The sequence below is a fragment of the Schistocerca cancellata genome, chromosome 6 (assembly GCF_023864275.1).
Source record: "Schistocerca cancellata isolate TAMUIC-IGC-003103 chromosome 6, iqSchCanc2.1, whole genome shotgun sequence".
Taxonomy (NCBI): domain Eukaryota; kingdom Metazoa; phylum Arthropoda; class Insecta; order Orthoptera; family Acrididae; genus Schistocerca; species Schistocerca cancellata.
In genome coordinates, this window is record NC_064631.1 from 510,004,549 (window position 1) to 510,018,591 (window position 14,043).

The 14,043-nt window shown below is 41.3% G+C and overlaps 1 protein-coding gene across 1 annotated transcript in view; it reads left to right on the forward strand.

Annotated features, from left to right (window-relative positions):
- Window positions 1-14,043, forward strand: part of LOC126088406 (uncharacterized) — a 992,980-nt gene that overhangs the window by 899,476 nt on the left and 79,461 nt on the right. The window contains exon 17 of the mRNA XM_049906546.1: window positions 11,991-12,124. Coding sequence (XP_049762503.1) covers window positions 11,991-12,124 — 134 coding nt within the window. The remainder of the gene's footprint in view (window positions 1-11,990; window positions 12,125-14,043) is intronic.

Below are 14,043 nucleotides of genomic sequence, written 5' to 3' on the forward strand. Positions count from 1 at the left end.
CGACGTAGTAAGAAGTCACCCGCGCTCTACCAATGGTCATGTCACACAGAGTGGAGGAGCATGCAGGCAACCTCTTCCTTCCCCTTTGGGTGGGAAACTGCCCATAAAATGCGAAACAATCAGTGATGATCAACGACATGAGGATGCAAAAGGCAATGGAGATCACAGCATTACAGACACAAAATGTACGTCCACAGCATATATGACTTGTGATTGAACAAGTCTCTTGATGATCAGTCTATTGTCAAAGGATTCGTAATCAGTCCCCTGTTCGGATCTCGAGGAAGGGATTGCCAAGGAGAAGGTAACCACCAGAAAAAGAATGAATAATTAACGAAGATCCAACATTCTATGAGCAGTCGCGTGCAATGTCTCAAGTTTGAACGTGGTTGGGAGGTCGAAAATTTTGAAAAGAGCAATGGAAGGCGGAGTCTAGATATAGACGGGGTCACTGAAGTGAAATGAAAGGAGACAAGGCTTTCTTTCTGATTAGAGGAACAGAGTGAAATAAACAGCAGCATAAACGTTATAACGCAAATGTGCTTCGTTATGAGAAGGGTGGGAGAGAGAGGGAGGGCAGATATTGAGTAAACATTTCAGTGATAGGGCATCACACGTCAGAATCAGTAGCAAACCAACACCAGCAACAATAGTACAAGTATATATGCCAAAATATTACGCCGAAGATGAACAGATAGAGTATATGAAGGCACTGAACCGGAAAATCACCATGTAAACGGATTTCATAACTTAATGGTCATTGGGTATTGGTATGAGGTAGTAGCGGAAGTCATGGAAGACACAGTTAAAGGTGAATATTACGTTGGTAGTAGGAAAGAGAGAGGAGACAGAATAACTGACATCTGTAAGAAATGTCAGGACTAGCGATTACACAATTCAAAAATCACAGGAGGGGTAGGTATACTTGGAATAGGACTGGAAACTAAGAAAGATTCCACCTGGATTACATGGTCAGCCAGAGATTCTGGAATGAGATATTTGATTGTAAGGGGTTTCAACGAGCAGATTTAGAGTTGGATCATAATTTGGTAATGCTGAAGGGTATAGTAAAGTCTATGACAATCGTCTGGAAAAATCGGTGTGGAAAAAGAGGTTAAAGAAATACTGGGGAATGATGAAATGCGTTTGAAGCTCTCTAATTCTGTAGGTACTGTGATAATGAGTGCTACAGTAGGCAGTTCAGTTGAAGAATGGATATCTCTAATAATGGTGATCGCAGAAGTTTGGACAGAAAAACTTAGCCACGAAAAAAGAAAACTCTGAAGAAATTTTGGGTGACCGAAGAAATATTCAGTTGATCAACGATAGAAGAAAGTACTGAAATGTTCATGGAAAGACATCAACGTAAGTCACTTAGGAATGAAATAAACTGGAAGTGAGCCGAGGTCAACGCCAAATGGTTGCATGAAACACGTGGAGAAATTGAAAAGGGTTGCTCGACGGAAGGACTGATTCGACGTATAGAAAAACCAAAACAAACTTGGGTGAAATTAAAAGCAAGGACGGCAACATTAAGAGCGACGTGGAAATTGCTTTGTTGAACTTAGAGGAGAAAGCAGACAGACTGAAATAGTGGGATGAAGTTCGCTACTTGTCTGACATCTTGATGGAAGAACACTTGGGAAGCGAAATGAATGGTATAAGGGACCGTATTAGAGTTCAACAGATCGTGGAAGACCTGAGATCAGTTGAGGCGGGAGAGGTAGATTATATGCCTTCGAAATTTCTAGAATCATTGTGAAAAGTGGCAACAAAGAGTATATGTAGAATCGAAGGTACTATAGACACCATAATACTTCCGGAAAAACAGCATGCACATAATTCTTGAGACACCAAGGGCAGATGAGGGTGAGAACTATACTACAGTTGGCTTAACGTTTCATGAATCCAAGCTGTTGACAAGAATAATTTAAAGAAGAATGAAAAAGAAAATTCAGGCGATGCTAGATGACGATCATTTTGGCTTTGGGAATGGTAAGGGCAACAGGGAGCCAGTTCTGACGTTGTGATTGATAACGGAGGCAGGACTTAAGAAAAATTAGGGCTCATTCGCTAGATTTATAGACATAGAAAAAGCGTTGGACACTGTAAAATGTTGGAAACCCTGAGAAAAATGGTAATAAGTTATGGAAAAAGACGAATAATGTTGGATATGTACAACAGCCAACAGGCAACAATAAGAATCGAAGATCAAGAACGAAGTGCTCGGATTACAAATGATGTAACACGGAGATGCAGTCTTACTCCTCTATAGGTTACTCTATGCATCGAAGAAGAAATGAAGCAAATAAAACAGAGGTCCAGGAGCACGACAAAAATTTAAGGTGAAACTAAATAAATTATAAAAATTGTTGAATGGAATGAAAAGTCTATTGGGCACACACTGTGGATTAACAGTGAACAGAAGAAATGTGCAGTAGTAGAAAAGATGTTAGCGATGAACGTAACATCAAAAACAGTGTCCATGTGTTCGACGAAGTTAGGAAATTCTACAATCTTGGAAGCAAAATAGCTCTGAAAGACTAAGCAAGGAGGACATAAAAAAGAACCTAGCACAGGGGCAGATAGCATCCTCCGCCAAAAGGAGCCTACCAGCGTCAACATAGGCCTTAATTTGAGGAATAAATTAGTGAGAATTTACGTTTGGTGCATAGCATTGTCTGAAAGCGAAGCACAAGTCACGTGAACACCGGAAAAGAAGAGACCCTAAGCGTTTCGGATGTGGGACGTGGTGCTACAGAAGGATGCTGACAATTAGGTGGACTGATAAAGTATGCTCTTTTTCGCTTAATTAGCGAGATAAGGAACATGTTCTGAGACTGAAAAAACAACTTCTACTGGACTAAATGGAGCTTCAGAGGGTAAAAACTGCACAATATCTTTACCAACCTTGTGCCCAGCCTAGAGCACGATGCAGAGCATTCGTTGCTATCCATGGTGATCAAATATTCTGTTAAGAACCAAGTCCCTATCCTTGTAATTTCTAGGTGACCATCATAAATAAGCGGTGGATCACGTATTTGTTGTTTTTGTATTACAGGGTCGTTTCCGTTCCTATCATTGCGCATTTCTTTCAGTTACCAAATGCACCATGTGAACCATGTTAGATGGTCCGAGATTTCCACTGAGATAGAGTTCCTGGCGTGAAGTGGCTGACCATTTTATGCAACGAAATAATAACATGCACGTACAGATTATCTGTGCCGCCACAACTACTGATATTTCAAGGTGCTTATAAATCAGCAGTGTTTCAGGGTTGAATAACTGTTATGAAAAAAAAGGAGGTAGTGACCTTGGCTAGTAATCAAAACGCTTTGGGTTCCGGGTTCCACGCAAGCCAATGCTTAAATTCTGAATAAAAGTTATTAGCAAGGGCTGTTGAGTCCCATAGTGCTCAGAGCCATTTTTTTTTTTTTTGTTCGCATTCAATAAGTCTAATTCAAATTTTATACTGTGAAATAACGGGCTCTTCTGAACCACGTAAAGCATTTTTGGAGATCCGTTAATAGAACTGATTCTAGTACAACCTTCTGGTTCAAGACCCGTTAATCTACCACACCGTCGGTATCCCTTGCCTTCTTTTTCTTTTTTCTTAAAAAAAAAAGAAAAAAACTAGGAACCGCTTAAGGCGTAGTGGAGGGTCTAATGACTCCATCGTCTAGCAACTGACTGATGATCAATTTCAACTGTCGCATCTTGATCTTGGGCGGAGTCACACGATAATGGTAGTGCCCTCTTGGCACCTGATCAATTAACTGAATGTCATATTCGATCTTGTTGGTGACGCCCAACCGGTCTTTCAAAGCATCAGAGACCTGCTTTAGTACTATTGGCCCTCTTATAATTGCACAGCACATACTTCTTCTGCGGGTGAAATTGAAAGAGAAAATTTTTTCCGGCATAATAAAAAATGCATTGGGTCTTGACTATACAATCACAACCCAAAATAACACTTGAAGACGGGCTGCCAGATACCAGGAACTCTAACGAACAATAAAAATCATGAATTTTTACTTGAACCCGCACCTTGCTTAGCAACAGTAAACTTTCCCTATTCACTGTACGACATTTCTTATTATAGATTTGCTAGAGAGGAAAGTTACAAATAGACCTATGCCTCTAGCACCAATGATAATCCACTGAGGAACAAATATTCCCAGAATCCAACAAACTGCACACCGATTCGTGGATTCGCGACTGATAGCGGTGCCAGTGAATGGTAGATCGCGGTTCAGCCCCATGGTCTTATTACAACGCTTTGACCGCCCACCGCTTCGCCGGTACCGTCAGCTGTTCTTAAGATCACTTAATTGAAATTAAAGTCGCGAGCCATATGCTGATTACATCGAAAACAATTCCCCGCGTGGAAAGAAGCTTACCTTTTCCGTTCCGTTACAGACTCACTGGACTTGCCACTACACAGTCGTACTCTCCTTTCGTCCCTTTTCCATCATTAAAGCGAAAACTTCACAGAGCGGATGCTAACTGATCAAATGAAAATCACCCATGAAAATCACCCACGAGTCGTCTTCAGGACGTATGCTTTCAAAATATTATTAACAGTGTCACTTGCTGTAGTTTCCAAACAAAGCGCAAGCCTAACTCCTTGGATATTATCCTCGCAATAGACTAAACTTTCGATTCCTCCATGAACTCTAAAATAATAGGAATTTATCCTCTCATTGTTACACCTGCTGTAGACGTTTCGATAAAAAATCACGCTACGCAATCCCTCAAGGGAGACCTGGTCGCGGATAATTTTCTCCACTCAGTCTACCGCTAGCGAGAGTATAAATCACCTGAAACATCTGAAGGTGCGAAAAATGAAGGGCGTCCACTTGCCGCTATCACCATCTCCATATTCGACTCATTTGGCCAATCTCCTACTCCCTGAAGTATAATCGGATTGGGAAACTTATTGAAGCAACGCAACAGTCCTAAGTCACCACCTTCCGCCACAGTCCTGCATAATACCGTCTTCCCATCCTTTCTGCAAATACAACCAATTGGTCATGATCTGAAGTTTCACCAGGCTTCCACGCAGTGTTTCTAGAATTGGAATTTGTTCCCTATCCGTATTGATTTGAAACAAATCTTGCACACGATTAGCCAAGTGGCTTAACTGAGCCTGAATACGCAATATTTACTTAACAGAAGGCAGCTGTCCTCCAAAAACTTAATATTGACTTACACCGTGGAGAGGTATTCGGAGTACAGTTTAGCAGCCGCACCTACCTCGCTACATCCTGCTCACTCAGCGGTAATGGGCAGAAAAGTGTCCTGCAACCTCTGCCCTAGTTCCGTCACGCTTACTTCAGCTACTTGGGCCATTATTCGTAGTTCGTGGTGAGACATTCCTTTTTTAAATGAGAGAGGCCAATCGCTTCTCGGGTGGCCATGCTTGACAGTAGAATAACTTTCAAGACAACATAAAAAACAGTACCAAGCATTAAAACTCAACTGATTTAATTTCCTTAGTTAGCCAAATTTCCCTAGGATTTGTATTCATGCAATCACGCTCTTGCTACGGTTAATATGATGAAGGATATTAACTATGGTAGCAACTGCGAGGAGAAGGGATACGGTAGGTATTGGGCTTCAGTAGAGGGTTTTAATATAATAACTGTTTTTATTTTGCAGAAGTTTTCACAAAGGAATTTTGGCACTATCTTGAAAAAAAAACATATTCCATTTAATTTAATACAGTTTAAACCAAGCACTCTGAAACAACCATAAATTGAAATTAAAGAAAAGAATTTATATCACAAATCTTCAACATTAAGGTTACAGGTTGAACTAAACAATTACAATTATCAAAGCAGTTTTAAAACAAATAAAAACACACTTCAATTACATCTTTAAATACTCGGTTACTAGCGAGTCTGACAGACAGACATGTTTCAAAAGCAATAACATTTCATTACCCTCTACCCTGCAGCAAGGAGCCGTAATCAACACACAAATTAAGATCGACTCCGTACAAGTGGTGTCCGTGCCTTACACATTACGAATACTACTAGCGTCAGTGGGCAATTTGACAACAATACACAGAATCAAAAGCTACACACTTGCCATACTCTTGAATACACAACGGACATTAAAACATGGAATGCATGCAAGAATAATTGCTGGTTAAGCCATGCTTGGAAATACGCTGAACTTAATAGTTTGAAGGCACGCACGTAGTCAGTTTACGTAACATTAGTGCCTAGTTGACTCGTACTTTACGTTAATACAATTCAGGAAACTAACCACAGTACAAACTGGTTTCACCACAAGCAAAGCCGTTTAAAATTAAATGAATTTTATCCATAGTGGATGCTGTAGAACTTCGTGACTGTTCCTTTATAGGGTGTAGAAAAATATCCGCTACCAGTCACAATAAAAGGTTAATTTTTTGTCACAGACCGGTTTTGGGCTTGCGCCCATCCTCAAGTGTTTACACATTCATGTACATGTTTATACTGCTGGAGATCACTGTAAAAAAACAAAAAAATTATTGGCTGGTGACTAAACAGATACAAGTGGGATAATTGTAAGTGGCAAGGCAGCATTTGACTAAAATATATCTGTACTTACATAAAGATGAAGCACCATTACTATAGTTAGGCTATGGTTACAGTTTTGCCACTTAGTTACACACTAATTATCATTTTCACGTCCTATTTCAGTTTTACCAAGTTTAGCTACATATTTCACTATTACGATGTGTACTCGTGAAATACACTATGTTTACATACAAACATGTGGGCTGTGGTCAAAGAATTTAGACGTAGCAGATGTAAAGATGTTACTCATACAGAAACATGTAGGTTACGGTCAAAGAACTTAGCCACAGGAAGTGCAAGAGTGTTGCACATATAGAAACTTAAAAAGCTGTTATGGACTGCGAAGTTGTTTGATACATATTATGAATTTTTTTGATCTACATTTTTGTCGGATAACTTAGATCTAGGAAGTAGAATGATGTTATATATAAGAAATTACTAAAAGCTATTACAAATTTTTTTGTATTTATACAGTGATCTCCAGCAGTATAAACATGTACATGAATGTATAAACACCTGAGGATGGGCGGAAGCCCGAAACCTGTCGTGTGGCAAATAAATAACCTTTTATTGTGACTGGTAGCGGATATTTTTTACACCGTTTAAAGTTGTTTAACAGGAGTGGTTCTAATATCGCCAAAACACGACCAGAGACAGTACAGTGAAAATGAGATGGCGCTAAATCTAAAGTGAATACGGCCCAACAAGCTGAAGCCTTCCTGGCAGAAATCTTCAATGCAAGCGGCGTAACACCCTTCCGGACGACGCTACCCAGCAACCACCTTTCCTCTTGGTGCACCACAGCACGGTAAAGAGTCGCCACAACCCGTCCACCGCAGTGTCTCGCGTTCTGCCCTCTTCCACACCAGGGAACGTACCGAAGTGCTCTAGCGCAAGAAACGGAGAGCAGAACCTCACTCTTCCTCTGCCGTGCTTCGGCTCCGTATCTCGACATCTTCATCAAGTTTTCCGTGAGGCTTACGAAGCACCTGACGAAGACGTATTGTTGCATCGTCAAAATATCCTGCTGGGAAGACGCGGACTACCGGCAAAACACCCGATCTCAACGAGGTAACATCGAATTGCCGAGAAACTCTGACATTACACTCACTTTTCCTCTTCGCGCGCTCCCTATCGGATCACGGCAAAGACCACAACGCCGCGGTGACCAACACCATATTTGACAGCTCTCATCAGGTATCGATAGGAATCGGCGCACGGTTGGAAAACCTTATTTAATTATCAGTGTTCTCATAACATTTCGTATTAACAAAATATTCTACAGCGAACTAGATGCAGAACGTATTGTGTCTAACTATAATTGCAACATTTGTAATAATTACAACCGTTCGGTAATATAACGTAAGTTCAGCCCACACTTATGACTAGAAGCACAAATTACAGTGGAGAAGGTCGAATTGGACACAGAGATATGTTTAAAAACCATTCAACAGCCACGGTCACATAAAATATTTTTTATTTAAGACAACCCGTTTCAACAGACTATGCTGTCATCTTCAGGTCTTAAAATCTTCTGTTGCAAAACATGTTCATTTTCGCAGACCTCACGCACGAGATGTCAAGTGGATAAAGTCAGCACATTATAAAATGTTTATCACCGTTATAATATCTAAAAACATAAAGCACCTTGTGCAACAGGCTATGTCCGTATAGCCGGCCACGGTGACTGAGCGGTTCTAGGCGCCCAGTCCGGAACCGCGCGACTGCTACGGTCGCAGGTTCGAATCCTGCCCCGGGCATGGACGTGTGTGATATCCTTAGGTTAGTTAGGTTTAAGTAGTTCTAAGTTCTAGGGGACTGATGACCACAGCTGTTAAGTCCCATAGTGCTCAGAGCCATTTGAACCATTTTTGTGTCCGTATACATATTACTCGCAGCTGCTTGTTAATGACACAAAATCGGTACACAGTAACACAATTGTTTACATATGCATTCTAAACTGTTTAGAATATCCCCAGCATATGTAAACAGTTGTGCTATTGCGTACCGAGTTTGTATGATGTAACAATCAACTGCGAGCAAGATGTATATGGACATAGCCTGTTGCACAATATGCTTTACATTTTTTAATATTTTAGCGATGACCAACCTTTTATAATGTGCCTTCTTATCCACTTGACATCATCTGCGTGAGGTCAGCGTAAAAAGAACATGTTTTACAACAAAAGATTTTAAAATCTGCTGAAACAGGCTGTCTTAAATTATATATATATATATATATATATATATATATATATATATATATATATATATATATATATAATATTGTGGATCTTGGCTGTTCAATGGTTTTTTAAATAATTACACAGATCACCTTTCAGTTTTCTCAAAACGAGAAAACTCATCAGCAGCAGCTTTAACATGAATACTGCTCCCATTAATATCTTACCTATAACGACCATCTTACTTGAAACTACAAACTTTTACCGACTTGTCTTAATTTCAGAGATAATCGCTAGGTACACAAATTTCCACCCCACCCTACGTAATTCCAGTAAAGTACGCCACCTCACCTATAACGCAATCAAATATCATTGAAGTTCCCCTCGACCGTGTCATTATGCTATTCCACATGAACAATTCCTTACGTCCCGATCCCACGATACCACTCTGAGCGTTGCCATATCCTTCAAGACTTTTCATTGGCAACCTCCCCCCCCCCCCACCTCTAATTTTCACCCAAATTCCACCTTCATGTTTTCTCACATCCACTCTCACTTCCTTTCTTCTCTCACTTGTCTCTTCTTACATTCATTCTGTCCAGTGCACGCATTACAAAATGCTTCCCGAACCATTATAATGTTCCACAAAAAACTCGTTCCTCCACTTCACGCCCTTAAATCAGCGCCCATGTCATCTCACAATTTGACCTCCCGCCTCGAGACCCTAATCCTCCCAACCATAAACCCTTCAAGCCAGAAAACCGCCATTATTCATCACATGATGGTCGCATCAGCAGCAGGAACACCTCAGCACCAATAAATTCGCCAGAACGCCCACAGTAAGTTTCTCCGTTTTAGTGTCATCTTGTAGCACTACTTTTGAAAAACGTTATGTGAGGGTTTTAGGTACTCTTCTCTCTTTAATATGCAAGACCTAAATACTGAAGTTAGTAGTAAATTTTCATATAGATGAAGGAAAGGGTAGTGCATGACGAATACTTAAAGGTAACGACATTTACCAAAATTTCTTATTATTCGGACTACCAACTATACCATACAACTAGAGATGCTTATTGTAAATTACTTCACTAAATTTTCACCTAGTTGTACTTTCATCCCCATAAGTTTGACATTGACTACAGCAGATAACAGTAATTTTGCAAAGAAGTACGGGCCTGCTGGTTTGCATGTCTCTGGGAAAGGAAATGAACGTAAATTTAGGAAGTTACATGAATGTCGAGTTTGCCGGGCTAAGCACCCAGGGCGCGTCCACACCTTTTTGCTCCATGTGGGGGCGTCATGCTGGCTATGGGTGGTGCTCGCCCTTGACTTGTGTAAGCTGACAGTCAGGGCTGGTTTCTTCAGGATACCCTCACTTGATTTGATGGCTAGAGCTAGGAGGTAATGGAAAATTCTAAAGGCGAACATGTAAACCCGCAAAAGTCCTGTTGTTAAGCAGTAGCAGCTTAGTTCTTCAGTCCACGTCTCTGTCACCCGGCCACGAGAACTTCATTAAGAGCCGCACCACCATGTGAACCGCTTTTCCACATGTGGTCAGCCTATCTCGCTATTCGTTTGCTTTTTGTATGCCCTGCACGCCCAGTACCCAGTGGAACCTAGATAGGTTAGTCCTGTTCAAAAGCAATGGTTTTTCTGTGTACTCTGTAAAATATGTGTGCGTGTGTGTTTTCTCCAACGTATTTTTTCGTTTACATTTAAGGCAGCCTAGTTCCTCTACTGCATGTTGCGTTAATCTAGATTACGCGTTTCTCGTAATCCCACTTCCACGTTGCTTTCACCGTCAGAAGCGGTAATAGATTCCTTTGTTTCTCTTGTAAATGAAAGCTTTGGTATTGCGCGTTGGCAGACGGAACGAGACTGCCTGTCCCTTATACGCCACAACCAGTGTGAAAACCGTTACCATCAAATGCACAGGGCGCGAGCATCTCCTGTAAGCTGACATAGGCGTCTATATTGCTTGTGAAAGTGATAACACCATTTCGTTCAGACATCAGGATAATATACAGCTATACTTTCAGCACGCTCAACAATTCCACATTAACACAATTTGCCAATTTGCCTTTTTGTTTCAACCCTTAATGTTTCTAAAATCTTGAGAGAGAGAAAAAAAAAGGAAATGAAAGCGTCGGGACCAACTTTTCTGCTGCGATATCACCGCCAATAAATTAATTATTATATTTTCGTTTCACCAGATGTTGGGATTCATTAAATTAGTTTTCAGTGTCCTATGCTTTTCTATTAGCCCAATATTGTTCCATTCTACATCTTGCTTTCCTTTTTACTTCAGCAATATCGATCCTTAGTTTGGCTTTATTTTGACTTGGAATCTGTCTTTCTTTTCTTTGCTTTTATTTTTTATTTTTATTTTTTTATTTATTTATTTATTTTTTTTTTTGTTGTAGTTTCATCTGTGAGCGTAAGACCTTCTCGTTATCTCAAATAAATTTGGTTATTTCTTTCTTGTGGATGTAGCCAAAAACTTTTCCTGAGGTTGTCTCCATAAAAAACATTTCATTGTGCCTGAGACTTCTCCGATATTTTGCTAAAGGTTTCATTTTTGTTGTGGACTAATTGTTTTATGGAATATGAGGCCACAGATTTTTTTAATCCTTCCTTTCTTTTATCTCGTCCTTTCAGCTAGGCCATGGTTGGTGAGGGCAGTGTTTCGGTTGCATAGTAAGCACTCGATTTGTTTACCGTATTTTAATGTCTTATTGTTGCATTCTGTAAGAGGGACTTCTTACTATATTATATTTGGCAGAGCACATGCACGCGAATGGGAAGTTCGAGTCTCGGTCCTGAATACAGTTTTAATCTGCCAGGAAGTTTCATATCAGTGTACACTCCGCTGCAGAGTGAAAATCTCACTCAGGAAACATACCCCAGGCTGTGGCTAAGCCATGTGTCCGCAATATCCTTTCTTCCAGGAGTGCTAGTTCTGCAAGGTTAGCTTCTGTGAAGTTGGGAAGGTGAAAGACGGGGTACTGGCAGAATTGAAGCTGTGAGGACGGGTCGTGAGTCCTGCTTGGGTAGCTCAGTTGGTAGAGCACTTTCCCACGTAAAGGCAAAGGTGCCGAGTTCGAGTCTCGGCCCGGCACACAGTTTTAATCTGCCAGGAAGTTTCAAAAATAGGCTTGACTGCCTAATAGCGCTGCCCCCTGTGCTCCGATGACGCGTCTCTGCATAATCATGTTTTGTCTTTATTGCGTTGCTGCAGGTAGACACGTCGACGATGCAGAAGCAATACATGTGGAACATCAGCGTGAACCACCACGAAGTGGGCGAGATGTTCGTCGTGTGTGGCGTGCTGTACGCCGTGAACAGCGTCACCGACCGCATCACAAAGATAGCGTGAGTAGCAGCGGCAGCAGCAGCGTCTGCAGCGGCCACTACTTGCTGCACAACACTAATGAGCAGCGGCCCTTCGCGACTGCCTGGAGAGCGCAAGACCTGCACGTGTGTCCTCTCCACGCGTCCGCCGCCTGCTGCTGGGAGACGACTCGCAGAAGTCACAGAGGGGGTGGCCGTCTCGACAGCCCTACAACAGCGCCCTATGAGAGGCACGGGTTCCAACTGTTAGCGGCAGTTTCTGCAGCACAGGGTCCTTTCCAGCCGTGTTTGTAGTCTATGTAGCTCTGTTTAGTTATGTCTTCCTTAAATCATATCCACGATAAGTGCGTCGATGAGCAGTTTCACATTCCACAGGTATAATATGTGCGCTATGATGACGAGGAAAGAAAGAAATCGGCCGGGTGTAGATAGTACTAGAACTGAGGGCACCGTATAACTTATGTATTCAGACAGTTCACCCATTCCGGGAACCAAAGATATCTACAATTTCGCGTGCTATCAACATTAATATTGGCAAGATATTGGTCCCAGATATTCCAAGACTTTCGAGAATATTTTAAAAAAATGGTTCAAATGGCTCTGAGCACTATGGGACTTAACTCCTGAGGTCATCAGTCCCCTAGAACTACTTAAACCTAACTAACCTAACGACATCACACACATCCATGCCAGAGGCAGGATTCGAACCTGCGACCGTAGCGGTCGTGCGATTCCAGACTGTAGCGCTTAGAACCGCTCGGTCACGCTGGCCGGCCGAGAATGTTTTAATTTCGAGTCTGAAACCAGATAATAAATTACAAAAGAAATATTTTACAAATTAACGATTTTACGATTTTTTTGCTTTACTTGTACAGTGATATCTTTCTTCTTACCAAATTTAATTTTCCTACACCAACGGAAAGTGAGTAAGTTTGCGAGTATCAGAATATTTGACACAAATGGCAGGATCCTTTGACTGCATTTGATTTAGAATCTAACATTTACTACAGCGCCAGGAGACCGTAGAGCTCAGCATTTGACATACATGCCGAACTACCCGTTTCTGAGAAAAAGAGCTCTTAAAACACAGAGGAGCAGACAGTCAATCGGATAACAAATGACGACTTGTTTTGCCTGTGATGTGATTACAAATTAACAATTTTCGAAATTTTTCCTTTCCTGGTAAAACCTTGCTTCTTGGCAATTTCGTGCTATAGATTAACGATAAGTACCCTGTAGGTTTTGATGCGTGAGTTGGCAAGTGTTAAAATATGTAACATAAACGGCCGTATCTTTTGCCTTCACTGACTTACAAGCTCCCCTTTTTTTCACTGCCAAGGGACTGAAGACCTCAATACTTGACATGAATTTCACCTTGGATACGCGTTTGAGAGAGAAATAGTTCTGAACAGTCGAAAACACACAGACAGACAAATGGACGACAACGAAGCGATCCCGTAGGGTTCAGTTTCATCGATTGAGGTACGCATCTGCAAAAATGGAAATGAATGAATGGAATGACCTATTGGAATAATATTATAATTATGGAACAGGTTGTTTAAACTTGAATTTTCGCTACTGAAGCCAGTGTAGATGGAAAACCATTTACCATTGGAGAACATAATTTTAAAGTAATCCTGTTCAGACTATACACTGTAAAATTTGCGCTGTTATTAGGGTTAGTGTCTTGACCTGTCATTAGGTGCCAGCACTGGTACTGTGAGGTAGGGCTGAACCACAAGCATCAATGTGCATGGGACTTCCAAACACTCAACCTGGGCCTGGCCCGAGGAAAGTGGACATGCATTCGGCAGGACAACGGTTCAAACCTGCATACGGCCATCCAGACTTAGGTTATCCATGATACGAGGTGCGACAATGACTGATTTTCTTTGCAAGATGTGGGAACCCTGCATGCTTGCGTTGGCACAATATCCTTG